The 22,826-nt window shown below is 37.9% G+C and overlaps 1 protein-coding gene across 1 annotated transcript in view; it reads left to right on the forward strand.

Annotated features, from left to right (window-relative positions):
* The window catches only part of LOC135089043 (serine/threonine-protein kinase 10-like), a 146,891-nt gene that overhangs the window by 2,013 nt on the left and 122,052 nt on the right, over positions 1–22,826 (forward strand). Inside the window, 4 exon segments of the mRNA XM_063984234.1 lie at positions 9,775–9,975; positions 15,501–15,665; positions 18,169–18,303; positions 19,247–19,310. Of these exon segments, the coding sequence (XP_063840304.1) occupies positions 9,820–9,975; positions 15,501–15,665; positions 18,169–18,303; positions 19,247–19,310 (520 nt within the window). The 5' untranslated portion in view covers positions 9,775–9,819.

Below are 22,826 nucleotides of genomic sequence, written 5' to 3' on the forward strand. Positions count from 1 at the left end.
GCAGATTCTGCTGTTTTGTTGATATGTGTGAAAGTGCCATCGTTGCTGATTAGGATACCCAGATTTTTGACACTTTCTTTCTCCTCTATGAAATGGTTGTTTACTGTGTAGCCAGCTGTCTACTTTATATTGTCACTTTTCCCATATCAGATGATTTCAAGTTTTTCATTGTTTAATACCATGTTTGTCCACTGTAGTACTTTGTGTGGGTCATGAAGCTTATGGGTATCCTCTGCACTTCTTATTTGTCTCCTTATTCTTTATCATCCGCAAAAAATGATACTTCAGAGTACTTTAAGTCTGAGTTTTTGTCTCCTATATGGATTATAAAGAGTAGTGCCCAAGTACTGATCATTGGGGTACTCCACTCCAGACCTCACTTTGATCAGACAGTTTCCCCTGCACTGATACTTGTTGGGTTCTCCCCATTAGGAAACTGAGGATCCACTACCAAATGGTCCTTCAATTGCCAGGGCTTGAAGTTTGTGTAGGAGTATCCTGTGATCAACCTTATTGAATGTTTTAACTAAGTCTAAATAGATGATATCAGTGTTCTGGCTGTCTTGTATATACTTGAGAATTTTGTCATAGTGAAGTAGTAGCTGGGACAGGCAAGAACGTCCTTTTCTGAAGCCATGCTGTCCATTATTGAAGGGTCCATTTGCTTTAAGGAAGGCTGCCATATTCTTCCTGATGACCCTTTCATAGATCTCGATAAGATGGGATGTCAGTGCAATTGGTCTATACTTGCTGGCTAATCCTTTGCTTCCTATCTTGTGTATAGGTGTGATTATAGCATTTGACAACTTTTTGAAATAAGACACAGCTGCTGCAACCAATACTTGAAGCAGCAACTATTGAACCACCCTAGTACCCTGTGTGGCTGCTTGAGGTCCATTTGCCTAACATAGTGTTGCACAATCAGTTAAAAAAAATAATAAATTGCATTGACAAATAGATGCTGGAGTAATTGGCTTGTTTCTGTATTAGTATACTCAAAATATTGAAAACAAGATTTTGGGCATGAAGCAATGCATTCAGACCACAATTTAAAAGCAACAAGTGATGAAACCAGTAAGTGCGCATTTACCTCATCAAAAGTTGTGCAGTTGCCCCAACCTTTATTGATGATTTGATATTCACTAATGCTAAGGCTTAGCAACTTATAATTATAGCATAATTTGCCTTGGGATATACATAATTAGTGAGCCAAAATAGAGTTAGCAATATGCTATGATGGGTAACTTACCCTTGGCATTCTGAAGTAGTGCTTCAGCCAGAAATTGTCTGTGCTCCATTCCTCCTAAAGATAGCCATGATGGTTGCAGTTCTTTATCTGTTACTAGACAGACACCTACTAAACTCAAATTAGTAACTCTGGTTCATATGCAAGCTGTAAAAATATGAATAAAAATGAAAAATATTTGTTTTTGACAAATGAATAAAAATAACTCTTTTCGGTGCACAGTTACCATAGGTGGTGTGCACTTACCCGATTTTACAATATATATATATATATATAATTCCCATTTCATGAATGGAAGTGTGACTACCATATAGTTTTGATTCTAGGATTTTTTCCCCTTCTCAGAGCTCATGATATTAGACTAGGGATTCAGAATTTTGTATTAATATTTTTTAAGTTTTTATTCTCCCCTTTACATACACTTTCCACAACCCTATAATGCGTATGATAAATAAGTACTTCTTTACATTACAAATACCTATCAGTAAACAAGAACTATATGCTCGACAAAATAGTTGGATGTGCATCAGGCAACATTTCACGCCTCAAGTCCATGGCTACTACACCTGCTGTTCTCAAAGAAAAAAAAAAACATACTGTGAACTTTATGACATTAAGTTTTCTGTTCTGATTACTCTGAAATCTTGTTCCTTTGCTTTTTCTTTTTTTGATTTGAGAAGTAACTTCATAGGAGAAAGTAACTTAGCTTTTTATTTGATGATTTTTTTGGGAAACAGCAGCCTGCCCTGTATAGCCAACTCTGCGCAACAATGAGAGCGCACCAAAACATAAAGAATTTATCCCTCTGTGATACTGTAGCTTTCAGTTTCATTTTATTGCTTAGATATTATGTGGATGTTGATGTAGGGAACAAAAAAAACCGAATAACCCCCAAATATCTTTCAGTTCCTCCAGAAGTATTCACTTCATAATAATTCTGAGCCCAAAAGATAGGTATATATATGAACACACTCACTCCTGACTTCGCAAAACATTCTTTGTTACTCTTAGTTACAAATCTTAAGGCCTGTCCACGCCAGGTAACATTGTTTGGAAACAATGTTTCCCAACTGTTTCCAAACTGTTTGGAAATAGCAAGAAAACTGTTTGGAAACAGTTGGGAAACTTTTTCCAAACAGTTTGCAAACTGTTTCCAAACAATCTTTCATGTATGTTTGTTTCCCATCCAGAATGGGAAACTGTGTGTGTGTGTGTGTGTGTGTGGCAGAGGTGATGAATCAGTATTGGCATGAGGCTTGCAGTGATAATACTGTGTGGTGAACAGAAAAACTAGAACTTACTGAATTGGTCCATTCATCCTCAGCATTGTGGGATGTAACATGCATAGATTATAAGAATAAGATGAAGATGGATGCCATGGCAGAGAAGATCAAAACTATCAAAGTACAGTTCAGAAGAGAGCATCTGAAGAAAATTAGTGAAACCTGCTCCATCTACTCTCAGATCCCATAAAAGGGAATTTTCTAAAAATTTCCCCTCCCATCTCTTTTTTTTCTTGCCCTTCATTGAGTGTATTATCGAAAGTGCTAAATAAAATACAGAGGCTTCTGCAGCAACCTCTACACTCATAGGCATTCTGGTGACAACTGAGGTCTGGACAGGAAGCATTGTGTGGAAACGGTTTCCAAATAGTTTGCAAACTGTTTCCTGGAAACATTGTTTACAAAATGTTTCTTGGTGTGGACAGGCCTTTATATATATATATATATATATATATATATATATATATATATATATATATATATATATATATATATATATATATATATATATATATATATATATATATATACATACAAAGTTAAAGGCCATAAAATGGCTCAAAAATGAAATTGTACTAAACACTTCCCTTAGAGCTACATATATATGCATATTAAACATTGTATGGATTAATATTGATAAGGAGTAAGAGACAGAAAGATGACAGTCTAATTCACAAATTGATATAGAAGAAAACCAAGGAATGAATGAAGAGGGGGACATTGCAAGTGAGTGTTACTTCTGTTACTTATTTGTGAGGATGAATGCAAATCATTAGTTTCTGAGGGGATAGGGGGTTCAGGGTGGTAGAAAATAGAAAACTAATGATTTGTGGGAAAACATTAAGCAGATAAATTCAAAACTGGCCAAAAAAAATACTAGACAAAAATAGTTTTGTCTGGAATAGGAAGACTGGTGAAAGAGTGCAAATTTACTGATTGGTATTATTTCAGTCTTTCACCAGTCTCAGCATTGCTTTTCTTACCCTTCTCATCAGATTGTTCACTTGTATTCTGTATCCAGCATAAGTTTGCCTAGACACAATTTATATTGTACAGTAGCATGCCTCATAGTTTTATCTTGACCTTAATATCCAAAACTTGTGTATAGGAAATAGGTCACCTGTAAATTTAAGCCCCTCTCAAATTTTTATTTGCATGTCTGGTTTGCAGTTTTCTCTTAGACAGTGGGCTGGACCTCATTGCCTTGTCATGACAAAAAAAAAGTTTTAAGCCTAAGGAAGAAGAGGACTCCAGATAGGTTAGGTTAGGGGTTTTGAATGGGTGAAGGTAAACATGACTGATCTATATCTCCAAACTTGGAGAAACCACATACCTAACCTAATCCAGTGACATAACTTAGAGACTGTGTCCTCCCTACACTCCCAACCTAACCTCACCTAAATAGCATCCAACCTTATCTTACTGGGTAACTTAACCAGGGGGTACAGACTACCCATGAAACCTCAAGCTTTGAGGTATACTAACCTAACCTCACATAATCTAACTGGCAGGCCTATACTCACCTAAACTCCCCCATCAAGGGATATTAACTTACACAGTTCACAGGAAGATCCTCAGTACCTTGTGCCTTGTCACCTTGTTAATAAGCAACACTGAGGAGTTAACATAATGCCTTATGTGTCTCAAAAGCACATGAGATTTTGAGTGAACTTAGTGTGGAAACTTGTAATTGATGGCTATAGCATATTACATCTTGGTGAAATAAAATGTTATAGGTAATTATATTTTTCTAAAAATATAATGAGTATCCTGCAGTCTTTAAATTTCCATACAAATGTTATAAAATGTTAAAAGATTTTGTGGCAGCTGTGCCATGCAGAATATATATGGTATTGAAAACCACCTTAATTGATCAAATAAATTGAGGATTTAAAAATTTTGCTCTTACAATACAACATTAGAAATTACATTTCTATATGAGAAAAGGAAATGAATACTATGATTAATTAGTTTGATTGTAAGAAAATGCTCATTAATAAGGAAATGAAAATTAACAATTGTTTAAAAAAATAGTTTTGGATATCTTTCATGATCACACAAAAAATGTTTTGCAGAATATGTGATATTAATATTCTACGCACAATAGATAGCATGTATATGTAAAGAAAGGTCAACTTTTATATTTGTTATGCAGTGTCCTTCACTGCAAAAAAATGTGATACATATGTATTGCTTATTTTCACTCTCATTACAAATTTTTTTCACATTTAACTTCATTTGTTTCTACTTTGAATCTTTTACAGAGGCAAAACAGTCAACTTTTCATTACTACTATAGATAGAGGAATCCTGTTTTGAAGAAACAGGTCCCCACCCCTTTTGAGACTTTATGAGTAATGGCATATGCAGGATCATCTGTCTCTCCCAGTAATTTGTCGGCTTGTAAGAGAGGGGGAGAGAAAGGTCACCGCATTGAAAGAGAGAGAGAGAGATAGAGATAGCTGCCTCACTACTGTGCCAAATGTGGCAGTGCTGAATTTTTGCACTACTACATCATGCTGAATGTGAGGAGAAAACACTCACACAGTTCTAGATGTGGTGGCACTGCACCAGTGCACCACTGTATCATGCTGGATGTGAAAACAAAACAAAACACACACACACACACACACACACACACACACACACACACACACACACACACACACACACACACACACACACACACACACACACAGATAGATAGATAGATAGTTTATTGACCACAACTTACAATGTTTTATCATACAAAAATAGCTTATACCAAAATGCATACAAAGATATTCTTTATCAAACAGCTATAGTCCATACGATAATAATATATAATAGAACACAGATGAAATATATATGCAAGTTATCCAAATAAGAAAACATATGATGAATTGGCCTACCACATTAACTATACAACATCAAAATCTCGTGGATTAATTTACATGTTTTATCAAAAGTTAAAGTTTTATCAAAAAGTTCTCCCATTTTGTTGATATTATAATGGGTTCTAAATGGCTATGTTAAAGAACACACTTCAACTACATATCTTTCTCTTTGTTTAAGACCACACCTACACAGACATTCCTCGATGGGGAGCCGACCATGCCCTCTCCTGTTCCATCTACCAGTCTCTGCCGCTAAACTGTGACCACACACATGGAACCTTGTGAATGATATTCGATGACTCTCATTAATCGAGTGTCTTGTTCTGTATATCTCGTGCACTTGACAGGTAGGATTTATTTCTTTATAAACAAGAGACCTTGAGGCGACTGAGTCCGTTACTATAGTGTGCACTTTATTTATTAGACCAGATTTGCTGAGAAATCTATTCTGAATGAACTTGCCCACAATTTTTCCTGTGTGTGTCTTTGCGTTGATAGCAACTCTGATGGCAAGTAATAACAGATCATCATGCATACCTGATCTCTCTACCCACATTCTATGAAAAAATTTATGTTGGGTCCTTTTAATAAATTCCTGTGGCATAGGATATCCTACATCTGCGTAGCACACAAAGTTAGACATTGATCTTCTTACTCCTAACAATTGCTTTAAAGCCCAATTATATAACTTAATGACAGGTTTCACATCACACCAACCCATGACTCACAACCGTACATTAAAGACGAGATTAAGGCTGCATCGAACACTCTTCTTTTAACAATAAATGGGATATCATTATTCTTATTTATGAAAGATACATATTTTAAAACATGACACAACTTGTTTTTTGAGTGCAGTTGGACAGCTGAGGACACGGAACCACTAGTAAAGGGTGAACCCAAATACACGTAACTAGAACACTCCTCTATAATTAAGCCCCTCACTTGGATCGGATCTGTCTCCTTCTTCACTATTTATTACAAAAAATTTGGTTTTACTGCTGTTCATTATCATACCATGTTCTTGACAGTACTGACATGCAATTTCTAGTTTCCTAATCATACTGTCCCTATTTGTTGAGAGCAACACCGTATTGTCCATCATAACTAGGGTGTGTAACCACTGTAGGAATCCTTCTGGTTGACATTTCTCTTTCATCACCGCTATCAGTTCATTAACAAACAATACAAATAGAGGACATGAGGTTGGAGAACCTTGCCTAACACCTATTGTAGCAGTCATAACTGCAGCACCCACAACATTCTCTGTCACTCTATACATTGCTATTATTGCTGCCAACATCACCATACCACAACCCAGCTTCTTTAACACTGCAAACAATTGTTGTCTAAGCACTAGATCATAAGCTTTAGAAAAATCAATAAATGTTACAAAAAGCTTAAGTTTCTTCCTCTTAGCAGTATCAGTAAGAAGGCGTAGAGTAATGATGTGTTCAAGACTACCACAGCTTTTTTGTGTACCCAACTGTTCCCTGAAAGGTTTGAACCATCTTTCTAGCCAATCACATAACACCATATCGTACAGTTTCACTAAACATTTTATTGCACTGATTCCCCTATAATTATTTGGGTCTCGTCAATTTCCCTTTCTAAAAATGGTAAACACTTTTGCCCTCATCCATCCACTAGGATACAAACCAGAAAAGAACACCTTGTTAAATAATGTTGTAGTTGTAAGTATCCACTGTGCTGGGAGTAAGGTTAACACACCTGGGTAGAGCCCGTCTGGGCGGCACGCTTTGTCAGGCTTAATTTTTTCCTTTACTTACCTGCGCAGGCGAGATGGGCTCATCCAGTACGGGGATAGTGACATATGTTATTACATCATCTGCATTATCATTGTTTACATCCTCTCGGTTCAGCACAGACTCAAAGTGACATTTAAAATCGTCATCACTGGGGCACAGATTGTCATCAATTCTATTAGTGTTAAAGTTGCCTTTCCAATCAATAGCTCTCCATACTGTTGCATTATCAGACTCATTCAGCAGTCTTTTCCCACCTACCAAGATTGCAACTACCTGTCATTGCTGCTCTGTCACCATTGTCTAAATTGTCCTCCACACACAAATACAGAACATCACTAATACATTTCTCAAAGGCGTCAACATCAGTATCGTCACCATCAGGCAGCCTTTGCATAATGTCTTCCACAAATCTTTCTTTTTTGATTCTGTGAAATTTTAGAGACTTAATAAACAAATCTTGCTAGCATTGCTATGAAGGGTTGCGTGATCTCCCAGTGACACAGCCCTCGTCCTGAGACTCCAAATCTACACCTGTACAAGTTACTGTTACTGTAATGGGGGCATGATCGGAAGGGAGATCATCTTGCCTTAACATGGTAAAATCGCTTAAATACTCAATCAGAGGTGGAGACACTACACATGTGTCTACCTCTGAGATCCAAGTGTCATGTTTTCTGAATGTTTTGTCACCTGGAAAATATCTGTCACCACACATGAGGTTATTAATGACAAATAATTTGTTATCGATACATATAGTAGACAACATCTCAGCATTATCATTAGCATGGTTTACATCATTGTTGATCACTGGGTATGACATGTTATTCACATTAGGTATCTCTGTTAATGACAATAATTGCTTCACAATGCTCCCAAATTTCGCATTCATGTCACCAACTATGAAATATCCTTTATGCATGTACCTAGAATTTACTTTCACTTGAATAGAGCCAAATAAGCCATGGGAGTAATACAGAGAGTCACAAGGAGGAATGTAACAAAAACCAAATAGTACACCCTCAGCATTGCAAAACTGCATCCAAACTTGATCTTCCGTGCTTGTCAACATCATATACTGAAGTAGATAACCAATTCTTAATACATACAACTGTTCCACCTCTCTCTGCAGAACCAACTACTTTACTCTTATATGTCACATAACCTGGGAAAGACACTGGCATAGCTGTTTTAACTTTATTAATACAAATGTCGTAATCATGTAACATCTGTTGTGCATCTGCCTTTTCTAACTGTGCGCACTCCACCTATGTTCCACGACATTATTCTTATCTTTCTTGTATGTTGTGGTGATGTTAAAAAACTGAGGATTCCAGCTATCAATCACATCTGCATCCCTATACAGCTTCCATTCTCTCGTATCCAGATGTACTGTGCATCCTGCATTCTCTGGTCATGCCTTCTCTGTCGTCTCTGCTTCCTGTAATCGTCGCCACTCCCTCCTCACACTAGGGTGGACATCCTTCTTGACATAAATTTTGTTGTAATTGTCACCAAATGCCTTCAAACAGTTGGTGTTGTCCAAGATGGTACTGCGTTGTCCCTTATCAGCCACACGCACACACACACACACACACACACACACACACACACACACACACACTGTAGTTTGTAGTTTGTGCATATAATGTATTATACAGTGTGAAACACAGTTGTCTGTGGATATTGCTGGAACTGAAAATACAGGTTATTCTAAGTTAAAAATGTTATATACCACTTTGAGGCTTAGTTTAGCCATAGTATGAAATTCAAATGTGGGTGGGTGACACATTTACAGTGGCCAGGCTGGGCAGGTAACCATGCAGGAGAAACACCGTGTCTGCTCACTCCACAATACTGTAAGTGTTTGGCATTGTTGGGAGTGTTTAATGCAGTGTTATGCAATACAATCTAATTGTATTCACTATCATTCTCTTGGCTAGAAACTTAGTGTGACTGACTAACAATCAGCTGATTAGCCCCTAGCCTTGCTCCTCCCCACTCCTTGCTTGGGCAGTCATGGTGCTACGTAGCCTATTGTTTTATTTTTTGTTAATTACAATCATACTGTTCTTACATAATGTTTATCGGTAAATTATGCGTCTCATTATGGGATACTGTAAAGCTTCAAAACTATAGAAATCATGTCTGAATAATTCAGTTTCACCAGTAGACATCCACATCAACAAACTCCGCCATGTATACCTGCCCAGCTTGGCCATTATGTCTTTTGTCCACTGACACTTGAATTTTGTACCATAGCAAAACGAAGCCTCAAACTACATATGTGCATAGAACATTTTTATACTTTGAATTACCTGTACTTTCATCTCTAGCAATAACAGCAGAAACATGTTACACCCTATATTCTTGAGGTGTAGGCACCAAGCCTCTAGAGGATTAATACTTTGTATACAACCTCCACCTCTTGTTTGCAGTACCCCATTTTTCATTATTTTACCCTTGTGCGACAGTTATCTTTAAAACATGTTTTTCTAAAATCATGTGATGAATTATTAAAGAGGTTGGAGTGTACTTCAGTTACATGTTAATATTGGTGTATTTATGCCATGATTTTGAATAATGATATTTTTCTTTTTCCAGGTGAAAAGTCATCCTGTATAATGTGACCACGAGTTTTAGAAAAAAATGTCACTCATCTCTAAGGTCAAAGATATAATATTCAAGGGTGGCTCTTCAGCTAAAAAGAAAAAGCATTTTCACAATGTGCGACTGGACTCCCCAGAGGACTTCTGGGATATTATTGGAGAGCTTGGAGATGGAGCTTATGGTAAAGTGTACAAAGTAAGTCTGCTGAGTTTTCTGTCAATCTTACATTATGCTTTGTTGAAACTGTATCTAACTGATACTGAAATTTTGTTGCTACATCTATTATATGTGGAGTAACGATAAATACTCCCAGTGAGGTCTAAAGCACTGTTCAGGGGGTGCTGTGAACTTATCATTAAACCCAGCTGTGACCTCACTGAACGTTTCCCTTTGTGTCTCACAACACAAGGGGGCAGTCACAGCCTGCCCTCTAAAGACAACTCTCTTCCTCCACACAAAACTACAAGCACCTAATAACACACACACCCTTCACTCAAAAATTTTAACATCATCATGGCGACTCCTACACCAGCCTCAGAGTCCCCATCTGGGGAGGGGACCATAAATGTCCCCAGGTCGGACTGCCTTTCTGTCGACGACCCTAAGTGTCTTGACACCCCCCTCAACTTTTTCTTCATTAACTTTTGCAACATTTGCTGTCTAAGATCTAATTTTCAATCTGTAGAACACCACCTCTCCTCTTCTAAACCTCATCTTCTTTTCCTCACTGAAACTCAGGTGTCTGAGGCAACTGACAGTAGCCCCTTTTCTGTTCCCTCCTACTTTCTCTATCCTCATTTTCGATCCAAAGCTGGATGCTGCGTTTATGTGCGCAATGACTTAACCTGCTCTCGTGCCCACGCTCTTGAATCTTCGAGATTTCCACCATCTGGCTATGACTACAGAGTCATTCTCATACTAAATTTATCTGTGCTGTATACCTCTCTCCTAACTCCTCTTACTATAAGAAATTCTTTGACTACTTAACTTCCAAAGTAGAGCACATTCTGACCCTCTTCCCTTTTGCAGAGATCTCCATTCTTGGAGACTTCAATGTTCACCACCAGCTTTGGCTTTCCTCTCCCCTCACTGACCATCCTGGTGAACTAGCCTACAACTTTGCTATCCTCCATGACCTAGAGCAATTGGTGCAACACCCTACTCGTATTCCGGACCGTCTTGGAGATACACCTAACATTCTTGACCTTTTCCTGACCTCTAATCCTTCTGCTTATGCTGTCTCCCTTTCTTCTCGGTTGGGCTCCTCCGATCATAATCTCATATCTTTATCTTGTCCTATCACTCTAATCCCTCCTCAGGATTCCCCTAAGCGAAGGTGCCTCTGGCGTTTTGCCTCTGCTAGTTGGGGGGACCTGAGGAGGTATTTTGCAGATTTTCCTTGGAATGACTACTGCTTCCATGTCAGAGACCCATCTTTGTGTGCTGAGCGCATAACAGAGGTGATAGTGTCTGGCATGGAGGCGTACATTCCTCACTCTTTTTCTCGTCCTAAACCTTCTAAACCTTGGTTTAACACAGCTTGTTCTCATGCTACACATGATAGAGAGGTGGCCCACAAAAGGTACTTAAGCCTTCCATCACCAGAATCTCATCCATTTTATATTTCTGACTGGAACCATGCCAAGTCTGTTCTCCAACTAACCAAAAACTCCTTCATTAACAGAAAATGTCAAAACCTTTCAAGATCTAACTCCCCTCATGATTTCTGGCATCTAGCCAAAAATATCTCCAATAACTTTGCTTCTTCTTCTTTCACTCCTCTACTTCAACCAGATGGCACCACTACTATCACATCTATTTCTAAAGCTGAACTCTTTGCTCAAACCTTTGCTAAAAACTCTACCTTGGACGATTCTGGGCTTGTTCCTCCCTCTCCTCCACCCTCTGACTACTTCATGCCACCTATTAAAATTCTTCGCAATGATGTTTTCCATGCCCTCGCTGGCCTAAACCCTCGGAAGGCTTATGGACCTGATGGGGTCCCTCCTATTGTTCTCCGAAACTGTGCCTCCGTGCTTGCACCTTGCCTAGTCAGACTCTTTCAGCTCTGTCTGTCAACATCTACCTTTCCTTCTTGCTGGAAGTTTGCCTACATTCAACCTGTTCCTAAAAACGGTGACCGTTCTAATCCCTCAAACTACCGTCCTATTGCTTTAATTTCCTGCCTATCTAAAGTTTTTGAATCTATCCTCAACAGGAAGATTCTTAAACATCTATCACTTCACAACCTTCTATCTGATCGCCAGTATGGGTTCCGTCAAGGCTGCTCTACTGGTGATCTGGCTTTCCTTACTGAGTCTTGGTCATCCTCTTTTAGAGATTTTGGTGAAACTTTTGCTGTTGTCTTGGACATATCAAAAGCTTTTGATAGAGTCTGGCACAAAGCTTTGATTTCCAAACTACCCTTCTACGGTTTCTATCCTTCTCTCTGTAACTTCATCTCAAGTTTCCTTTCTGACCGTTCTATTACTGCTGTGGTAGACGGTCACTGTTCTTCTCCTAAATCTATTAACAGTGGTGTTCCTCAGGGTTCTGTCCTGTCAACCACTCTCTTCTTATTATTCATTAATGATCTTCTAAACCAAACTTCTTGTCCTATCCACTCCTACGCTGATGATACCACCCTGCACTTTTCCACGTCTTTTCATAGACGTCCAACCCTTCAGGAGGTAAACATATCACGCAGGGAAGCCACAGAACGCCTGACTTCTGATCTTTCTAAAATTTCTGATTGGGGCAGAGCAAACTTGGTATTGTTCAATGGCTCAAAAACTCAATTCCTCCATCTATCAACTCGACACAACCTTCCAGACAACTATCCCCTCTTCTTCAATGACACTCAACTGTCCCCCTCTTCTACACTGAACATCCTCGGTCTGTCCTTTACTTATAATCTGAACTGGAAACTTCACATCTCATCTGTAGCTAAAACAGCTTCTATGAAGTTAGGTGTTCTGAGACGTCTCCGCCAGTTTTTTCTCACCACCCCAGCTGCTAACTCTGTACAAGGGCCTTATCCGTCCATGTATGGAGTATGCTTCACATGTCTGGGGGGGTTCCACTCATACTGCTCTTCTAGATAGGGTGGAATCAAAAGCTTTTCGTCTCATCAACTCCTCTCCTCTAACTGACTGTCTTCAGCCTCTCTCTCACTGCCGCAATGTTGCATATCTAGCTGTCTTCTACCGCTATTTTCATGCTAACTGCTCTTCTGATCTTGCTAACTGCATGCCTCCCCTTCCGCGGCCTCGCTGCACAAGACTTTCTTCTTTCTCTCACCCCTATTCTGTCCACCTCTGTAATGCAAGAGTTAACCAGTATTCTCAATCATTCATCCCTTTCTCTGGTAAACTCTGGAATTCCCTGCCTGCTTCTGTATTTCCACCTTCCTATGACTTGAATTCCTTCAAGAGGGAGCTTTCAAGACACTTGTCCACCAATTTTTGACCACTCCTTTGACCCTTTCATGGGACTGGCATTTCAGTGGGCATTTTTTTTATTAGATTTTTGTTGCCGTTTGCCAGTGTCCTTCCTACATAAAAAAAAAAAAAAAAAAAAAAAAAAAAAACATGCAGGGACAGAATAAGGTATGAGGAGGTAAGAAAAACTGGTGTTTTGAGAGAGTTGGCTGGAGCAGATCAATGTGTGTTAAGATGGTATGGATATGTGGAGAGAATGGAGGACAGGGAACTAGTGAAGAGAATAATGAGGACAGATATATGCACTGGAAGGTTGAAGAGGGCCTTGCTTGGAGTGGATGAACTGATTTAGATAGGATGAATGAATGGATGGACAGATGGCAAATGCAATTTAATATCAACAAATGCAAAGTACTTAGCATAGGTAGAGGAAACCCACACAGTAGTTACACATTAAACAACAAAACTCTGGTAGGTACAGGATACAAGAAAGATTTAGGGGTTACAGTTAGCTCTGAACTCTGTCTAGGAAAACAATGCATAGAGGCCAGAAATGGGCAAATAGGGTACTAGGATTAATTTTTAGGAGTGTTAAAAGTAGAAGACCAGAAGTAATATTAAAGTTATACTTGTCGCTAGTCAGGCCTCATCTAGACTACGCTGTGCAGTTCTGGTCCCCACATTACAGGAAAGATATAGGTCTATTAGAATCAGTACAGAGGAGAATAACTAAAAGGATACAGGTGATGAGGAATATTCCTTACAAGGCGAGATTTAAGCTGTTAAATTTACATTCTTTAGAGAGACATAGGTTAAGAGGGGACCTGATAGAAGTCTTTAAGTGGTATAAGGGTTATAACAAAGGGGATGTAAGCAAAATTCTTAGGATCAGCAACCAGGATAGAACAAGAAATAACAGGTTCAAGCTTGAAAAATTTAGGTTTAGAAAGGAGATGGGAAGAAATTGGTTCTCAAATAGAGTGGTAGATGAGTGGAACAGCCTCAGTAATCATGTTGTTAGTGCTAGAACATTAGGGAGCTTTAATAGAAGATTAGGGGTTTATGGATGGGAATAACAGATGGAAATAGGTAGGTATATTTCATACAGGGACTGCCACGTGTAAGCCTGGTAGCTTCTTGCAGCTTCCCTTATTTCTTATGTTCTTAAGAGAACACTGAATGAGAGAGGAATGACTGTGCAGTAATTAAAAGAGAGATTGTGTGTTAGAGTTGAATGATGAGCAACATTGGTGAGCGCACAAAAATAACACTCTCTTGTCGACCCCTGGAAGGTTGTGTGGCCACACTTGGTGGGGGCTTGTTGGTGTATTGACCCAGTTGAGGTGTTGGGTACTCTGTATGAAGTACCCTGCAGTTGTGGTCTGCTGATTGAAGTAGGCGTGTGTTAAGGACCTGTCTCATTTTGAAGGGGCAGGGTAAACCAGTATAGTGTTGGGCCTTGATATGGATGTATGTGGCCAGCTGTGCAATGCCTAATCACCTGGAATGGAATGTGGTGGTCCACAAGACTATTCCTTTCCACTAAGGGTTGACAAGGCTGAGAACATGAATGATATGTGTGCATGTATGTCTGTGTTGCTTTGTCTGGGCTATCCTGTGTAGGATTGTTGGATTAGTATATAAATAGACTTTCATGCTAAACTTCTCATCTGAACTTTCATGCTAAACTTCTCTTCTGAACTTACTAATTGCCTATCTTTCCATCTCCAATGACCCTGTTGCAGAAGACATCCTACTTTCTCTCACCCCTTGCTATTCTGTCTACCTTTCTAATGCAAGAGTTGATCAGTATTACCAGTCTTTCATTCCTTTTACTGGTAAATTCAGGAACTCCCTGCCTGCCTCTGTATTTCCTCCTGCCTTTGACTTGAACTCTTTAAAGAGGAAGGCTTCAAGGCACTTCTCATGTTTTTTTTTTGCTATCCTTTTCAGGAACTGGCACTTCCATTGGGACTCATTCCCCCCCCCTCTCTCTCTCTCTCTCTCTCTCTCTCTCTCTCTCTCTCTCTCTCTCTCTCTCTCTCTCTCTCTCTCTCTCTCTCTCTCTCTCTCTCTCTCTCTCTCTCTCTCTCTCTCTCTCTCTCTCTCTCTCTCTTCTAGCCAGAGCCTTTTTAAGATAAAAAGAAAAATAATAATTAATGTATAGTTAGGACAATATGTTTATCTAACATTACTATATAATTTCTTGCATTGGTTTTAATCATGCATCACGTAATATAGGTTAAATACTAAATACTTTATTTATTTTATTTTTATTAGGCTCAGCACAAGGAAACAAAGCAGCTTGCAGCTCTCAAGCAAGTTGCTTTAGAGGAGGAAGAGGACCTGGAGACCTTCATGATAGAGATTGATATTCTATCTGAGTGCAAGCACAAGAATGTTGTGGAACTGCTAGAAGCTTATCACTATGATGGAAAACTTTGGGTATGTTGTCTGAAGATTGTATGCTCCATATGTTAAAGATTTTAATCATTACTTAAAATTTTTAAAACAATTAGCAATCTTCCATTATACCATAAATTTTAGAAACTTCCTTATCAATTTTGATATGCTTCATGTAGGTCTATGATGGCTGTATGTAACTTTTCATCCTTTCCAAAGTAATCCTTTGTTATATAATTTTAATTGAAAAAATCTTATCTGTATATTTTTGTTTTCTGAATCTTCCTTGTTTCTCATTCATCTTTACCTCAGTCACTTTCATCAATCTCTCAGTCAAAACTATCATAGACATTTTGGTACACTAAGGCCTTATTCACACTGTGGGATGTTTATGCTCAAGTCAAGGGATGCTCTTGCTCTGTTCATGGTTCTTGTGAATTAACATAGGTTAGCTTTCAGGTCATCAGTCCATGTCATCTCTCCTTCACTAGATTATCACTGCATTTTGGTGAAATCAAGTTGTGTAACTCTGCTTTTGTCTTTTCCAGTTTATTTAATATTTCTTGTGAAACAACACTGAAATTATTTCTGTTATGTTTCATTTAGTGTGTGTTTTCTTTTTGTATTAAGTACAGTCAGGTCTCTGCTAACATGTAGTATTCTAATGGGAATCATATCTGTCAGTTTGCTTCCGAGTCATACTGAAATGCAGGGAAGTTAAATGTTGTGCTGCAACAAGTTCCAGAAAAGTCTGTAATGCGGAGTAGGGTAACACTAATATTGGAGGAATGAGTGCACTGCTGTCACCACCAGTGTCAGCCCCACTACCCAGATTGATGGTAGTTCAGTGAGGAGGGCAGGCTGCAGCTGCCACTACTGCCATGCACAGTGATCTGAGTTTAGTGCAAATGTTAGGCTGCCTCCACCACTGCCATATGCAGTGATGTGAGTTTAGTGAGAAGGGTGGGGCTCCAGCTACTGCTGCCACCATTGCTCCCATACACAGTGATGCGAGTTTAATGAGATGGGCGGGCTGCAGCTACAGCTGCTATCACCACCACTGCTGCCATCCACAGGCTCAGTGTGATTTTTATTCATTGTTCTTTTGATGTTTTATGAATTCCTATGTACAGATGCTTCCAGACTTACAAACATTAGAAGATACAAACAAATCCCAAAAACAAAAACATTGCACTGATAAAATTAAATTTAGAAATTGAGATTTTTTTTTTTTTTTACTGTTTTTTACGGTCTTCATTTCAAGCTAGTTTTATGCTTGGCCCAAACTTAAGTACAGGGAAGTTCTGTTATATGAACATCTGTTATATGAGAAACCGATGATATGAAATGTGTACATTAGGGATTATTTCCTTTATATGAATGCAAAAATCTGATGATATAAGCTTCTGTCCAAGGCAAGTAAATTTACAAAGTTTAATATGCACACCTTCCTGCATTCTCCCACAAACACATCCAGGCTGTGTGGTGATGTATGATGATTCAGATGCATAGGGACATATTTGTGAGCAATGGCAGAGAACTGTGTACCCCTCCCTTGTCTGTCCCCTACCTATTGTGCATTCTCCTGCCAACCCTCTTTTAAACCGAACTCTCTCAGTGCCACTCATAGGGGCTTACTGCTTGCTATTATACTTGTACTCTATCATCATTTTGCTTGCAAGCATATTTACAAAACAGTACAAGTTCAGTGTACTGTGCTTTATGTGACTGATCAGTGCTTGGATGTGTTACAGTGTTACTGCTGGTGTGTTCCTTCATTTCTTGTTTTTGATGTGTAGTGTGTGATTGACCACATGGTTTATAGATTGTGCCTTATTTTGCATCAAGTGCTAACTATGCCTCCCAAGTGGCTAGTCAGTTCTGGTGTGAGTCCTAGCAGTAAGGCTAAGCAAGCTAGAGTACCAATAACATTCACAAAGGTAGAAATTGTTAAGAGGCACAAGAGTGGTAAGCGAGTTACCTTCCCTGACTATGCATTGGTGAGTCTTATGCAGATTTTATATGTTTAAATAATTTGAAATCATAATCTTTGTATGCTGTTTTCTTTTTCAGTTTGCTCTTTCAACAGTTCTGTAATATAGGCACGTCTGTTGTATTTGGTATCATATGTTTTAGCTTTAAAACTTACTTTTGACAAGGGTCATGAAATCTAACCCCTTCTTTGCCATTAGTTACCTATATTTTTTTATTGCTGTTTCTTGTTCAATATATATATATATATATATATATATATATATATATATATATATATATATATATATATATATATATATATATATATATATATATATATATATATATATATATATATATATATATATATATATATATATATATATATATATATATATATATATATATATATATATATATATATATATATATTAATTTGTAATCCTTAAGGCTGATCTGGTGTAATTATATACTTACTTGGTTATATTTAGTCATCCCTGGTTATAGTATTCTGGGGTTTCACTAATGAATGTAATGTGAGTTTCTTCACTGACCCACCAAATATTTGCAGATGTACCTGGAATACTGTGATGGAGGGGCTATGGATTCGATAATGGCTGAGCTTTATCGGCCACTCACTGAACCTCAGATTGCTTATGTTTGTAAATATCTTGTTGAAGCTCTTGCTTACATTCATGAACACAAGGTATGTATTGAGAGATTTATCCATTCTTTTAAGAATGGATTATTTTCTTGTGTATATTTCCTCACTGTAGCATGTATAGTGAAATTTTTCTGGATGACTATTATTAGAGATAGATTATTAATCACCTTTAGTTCTGAGCTACAAGAAAGTTTATTTATAGGCTATTTGCTTCATTGCTCTTTTGCTTTTAAATTTCCTTTTATTAATAGACATGTATAAGATTTAGTCACAATTTTCTCATATAGACTATATGTTCATTTGTGGAGTAAGGGAAAGTTTGGGATTGTGGACAACCATATAAAGAGATTAGTTCCATCATGTGATATTCTATGACCTCAGATGTCTTCCTTGACCTTCTATCACTGAAGTTGTGTTCTTGTATATAATCAGGTGGCAGTCACCTAGGGCCTCATCAACAATTTCATGTTAAACTTTTGTTTTGTTAAGCATTTATGCTTTCATACGTTTATCAAGATATTTTCTTGCTTAGACAAAATATATGCTATCTCTGAGAGAGAATATTTTACATTCATAACCACTGTTCTTCAGAAAAAAATGTAGTTTACTTATCAGTGTGAATGAAAAGGTAGAAGTTTGAAGTGTAAGGTGATAGAAAAAAAGCTACTGTATAAGCTTTATTTACAAAGCTCTGTAATGCCTCAACATTGTGTTTTGAAATTTTGAATATTAATTGTACCACTATATTCTTTCTTGAGCTTTATTCTTTTAAAGAAAGAGAAGGAAAGGATAGTGAAAGTGCATGACTGATTTGACTACAATTTTTTTTAAAGTTGTACAATGAAAAAGAATTTTCAGAACTCTTGTACAACTTTATATTCAGTTAATTCTGATTTTTGCATTAATCTGTTTTTTTTTTTTTTTTTTTTTTTTTTTTTTTTTTTTCTCTCTCTCTCTCTCTCTCTCTCTCTCTCTCCACCTACAGGTAATACACCGGGACTTGAAAGCGGGTAATGTTCTCCTAACCATGGATGGAGGAGTGAAGCTAGGTATGCATTAATTTCTTATTGTACATTATTTATCTTTCTTTATATAAGTATGTTACAATGGATTATTCCTTACATTTAGAAAATCAACACTTGGATTTTAATTGATAAAATGTTTTTCCTATTAGAATTTTTACATTTGAAAAATGGAGCACAGATGACATTACAAGTTTTGTTGGGGTGGCTTGGAATAGATGGGCAGTCAGCAGAGATGAGTGATGAATGTGAGGCTTGGTTATGTAAGTTTACTGTGCAAATATTTAGTCTCATCAGTGTTATATAGTGTCTTTGATAGATTTTAAGCTATGAAAAATCTGCAATTAACACTTCTACCCAGATCTGGTTGTGTTGAGTTGATAGATGCAGGAATTGAGTTTTTGAGGCATTGAACAATACTAAATTTGCTCTGCCCCAATCAGAAAATTTAGATAGATCAGAAGTCGTGTTCTGTGGCTTCCCTGTGTGAACTGTTTACTTCCTGAAGGGTTGGATGTCTACAAAAAAGACATGGAAAAGTGCAGGGTGGTATCATCAGTGTAGGAGTGGATAGGAAAAGAAGTTTGGTTTAGAAGATCATTGATGAATAATAGGAAGAGAGTGGGTGACAGGACAGAATCTTCAGGAACACCACTGTTAATAGATTTATGAGAACAGTGACCATCTACCACAGCAGCAATAGAACAATTAAAAAGAAAATGTGCTGAAGTTACAGAGAGAAGGATAGAAGCTGTAGGGGGGTAGTTTGGAAATCAAAGCTTTGTGCCAGACTCTATCAAAAGCTTTGGATTGTCTAAGGTAACAGCAAAAGTTCCACCAAAATCTCTAAAAGGGGATGACCAAGACTCAGTAAGGAAAGTCAGATCACCAGTAGAGCGGCCTTGACAAACCCATACTGGCGATCAGACAGAAGGTTGTAAAGTGATAGATGTTTAAGCATCTTCCAGTTGAGGATACATTCAGAAACCTTACATAGGCAGGAAATTAAAGCAATAAGATAGTAGTTTGAGGGATTAGAATGATCACCCTTTTTAGGAACGGGCTGAGTGTAGGCAAACTTCCAGCAAGAAGGAAAGGTAGATGTTGACAGAGTTGAAAGAGTTTGACTAGGCAAGGTGCAAGCACAGAGGTACACTTTTGGAGAACAATAAGAGGGACCCCATCAGGTCCATAAGCCTTCTAAGGGTTTAGACCAGTGAGGACATGGAAATATCATTGTGAAGAATTCTAACAGATAGCATGAAGTAGTCAGAGGATGGAAGAAAGGGAGGAACAAGGCCTGAATCATTCAAGGTAGAGTTTTTAGCAAAGGTTTGAGTGAAGAGTTCAGCTTTAGAGATAGATGTGATAGCAGTGGGACAATCTGGTTGAAATAAAGGAGGAAAAGAAGAAGCAAAGTTACTGGGTATACTTTTGGCTAGGTGCTGGAAGTCATAAGGGAAGTTAGGTCTTGAAAGATTTTGACACTATTAAGGAAGGAGTTTTTGGCAAGTTGGAGAACAGACTTGGCAAGGTTCTGGCCAGAAATATAAAGTGCATGAGATTCTGGTGATGGAAGGCTCAAGTACCTTTTGTGGGCCACCTCTCATCATATGTATCATGAGAACAGGCTGTGTTAAACCAAGGTTTGGAAGGTTTAGGTCAAGAAAAGAGTTAGGAATGTATGCCTCCATGCCAGACACTATCACCTCTGTTATGTGCTCAGCACATAGAGATAGGTCTCTGACATAGAAGCAGTAGTCATTCCAAGGAAAATCAGCAAAATACCTCCTCAAGTCCCCCAACTAGCAGAGGCAAAACATCAGAGGCACCTCCGCTTAGGATCCTGAGGAGGGATTGGAGCAATAGGACAAGATAAAGATAGGAGATTGTGATCAGAGGAGTCCAATGGAGAAGAGAGGGTAACAGCATAGCAGAAGGATTAGAGGTTAGAAAAAGGTCAAGAATGTTAGGTGTATCTCCAAGACAATCAGGAATATGAGTAGGTTGTTGCACCAATTACTCTAGGTCATAGAGGATTGCAAAGTTAAAGGCTAGTTCACCAGGATGGTTAGTGAAAGGAGAGGAAAGCCAAAGCTGGTGGTGAATATTGAAGAAATCTCCGAGAATGGAGATCTCTGCAAAAGGGAAGAGATTCAGAATGTGCTCCACTTTGGAAGTTAAGTTGTCAGAGTTTTTTATAGTCAGAGGAGTTAGGTGAGAGGTATACAACACAGATAAATTTAGTCTGAGAGTGACTCTGTAGTCGTAGCCAGATGGTGGAAAACTCAGAAGATTCAAGAGCATGGGCACAAGAGCAGGTTAAATCATTGCGCACATGCATAGATGCAACATCCAGCTTCGGATTGAAATTGAGGATAGAGAAAGTCCCCAGTTTGAGGACTGGTGTATAAGTTTTTTTTTTTTTTTTTTTTTTTTTTTTTTTTTTTTTTTTTGCCACTTAAAAAAAAGGAACAGAAAAAGGGCTAGTAAAAAAAAAAAAAATAGTGGGGAACAAAAAATGGGCTACTGCCAGTTGCCTCAGACACCTGTGTTTCAGTGAGGAAAAGATGAGGAGGTTTAGTAGAGGAGAGGTGATGTTCTACAGTTTGAAAATTAGACCTAAGACTGCATATATTGCAGAAGTTGATGAAGAAAGTTGAGGGGGTCAATACTCAAAAACACTGGCAAAGTGGGCATGAGTTACCATGCCTTGGCCACCTGCTACTTCTCTATCACTGTTTTCTCCTTTCGTTCTTCCTTCTCTTTTGCTCATTCTCTCTGTTCTTATGTGCGTCTCATAACAACAATGAGACAAAATACTCATGCCTTGTGTAGAATTTAATTTGCTCATAAAAGACCAAAGTTGTGCACTCATATTCTTTCCAAATTGAAGGCATATTATTATATATGTTGTTATTTAACCCTAAAATGGAAAAATATTGCATCAGTAATATGAAATCAAGAAGTGTAAGATGTAACTGTTTTACACTGTCACCACTTCATATTATACTTGTGTTTGTGCTTAAGGTTTATTCTTAACCCATACTTTTAAGATCTGCGAGGTTTATTCTTAACCCATACTTTTAAGATAAGCAGATCTCTAAGCATAATTCTAAGAATCTTTGTGATTACAGAAGTGTACTCAAAGATTCTGAAGTAAAGGAACTATGCTTAGCACAAGTTATGCTTAATTTTGTGCTTAGGTTCAAGTACTGCCTGAGGTGTGCTTAACTTTATGTTTAAGAACCAACATGATCAACTATAAAGTGATTTTAACTTTATTTTCATAGGTCTTGTTTTGCCTTCTAGATAGGGGCCCAGTCTAATAACTTCCTCCACTTCTTTCTCAAGTTTTTTGTCATCTTCATCATTCAGTTTTGTCAACAAATCCTGCACCACTTTTGTTTCTTCTTTATCCCCTTTCAATTTGTATGTATATTTTTTTCAATTTATATGTTATATTTTTCTCCTTTATTCCATAAACCATAACACTTTTCTTCTTATCTGCTGCATCGCTTACCAAATCTTCATTGTTTTTCA

The sequence above is a fragment of the Scylla paramamosain genome, chromosome 3, assembly GCF_035594125.1.
Source record: "Scylla paramamosain isolate STU-SP2022 chromosome 3, ASM3559412v1, whole genome shotgun sequence".
In the NCBI taxonomy this organism is placed as follows: domain Eukaryota; kingdom Metazoa; phylum Arthropoda; class Malacostraca; order Decapoda; family Portunidae; genus Scylla; species Scylla paramamosain.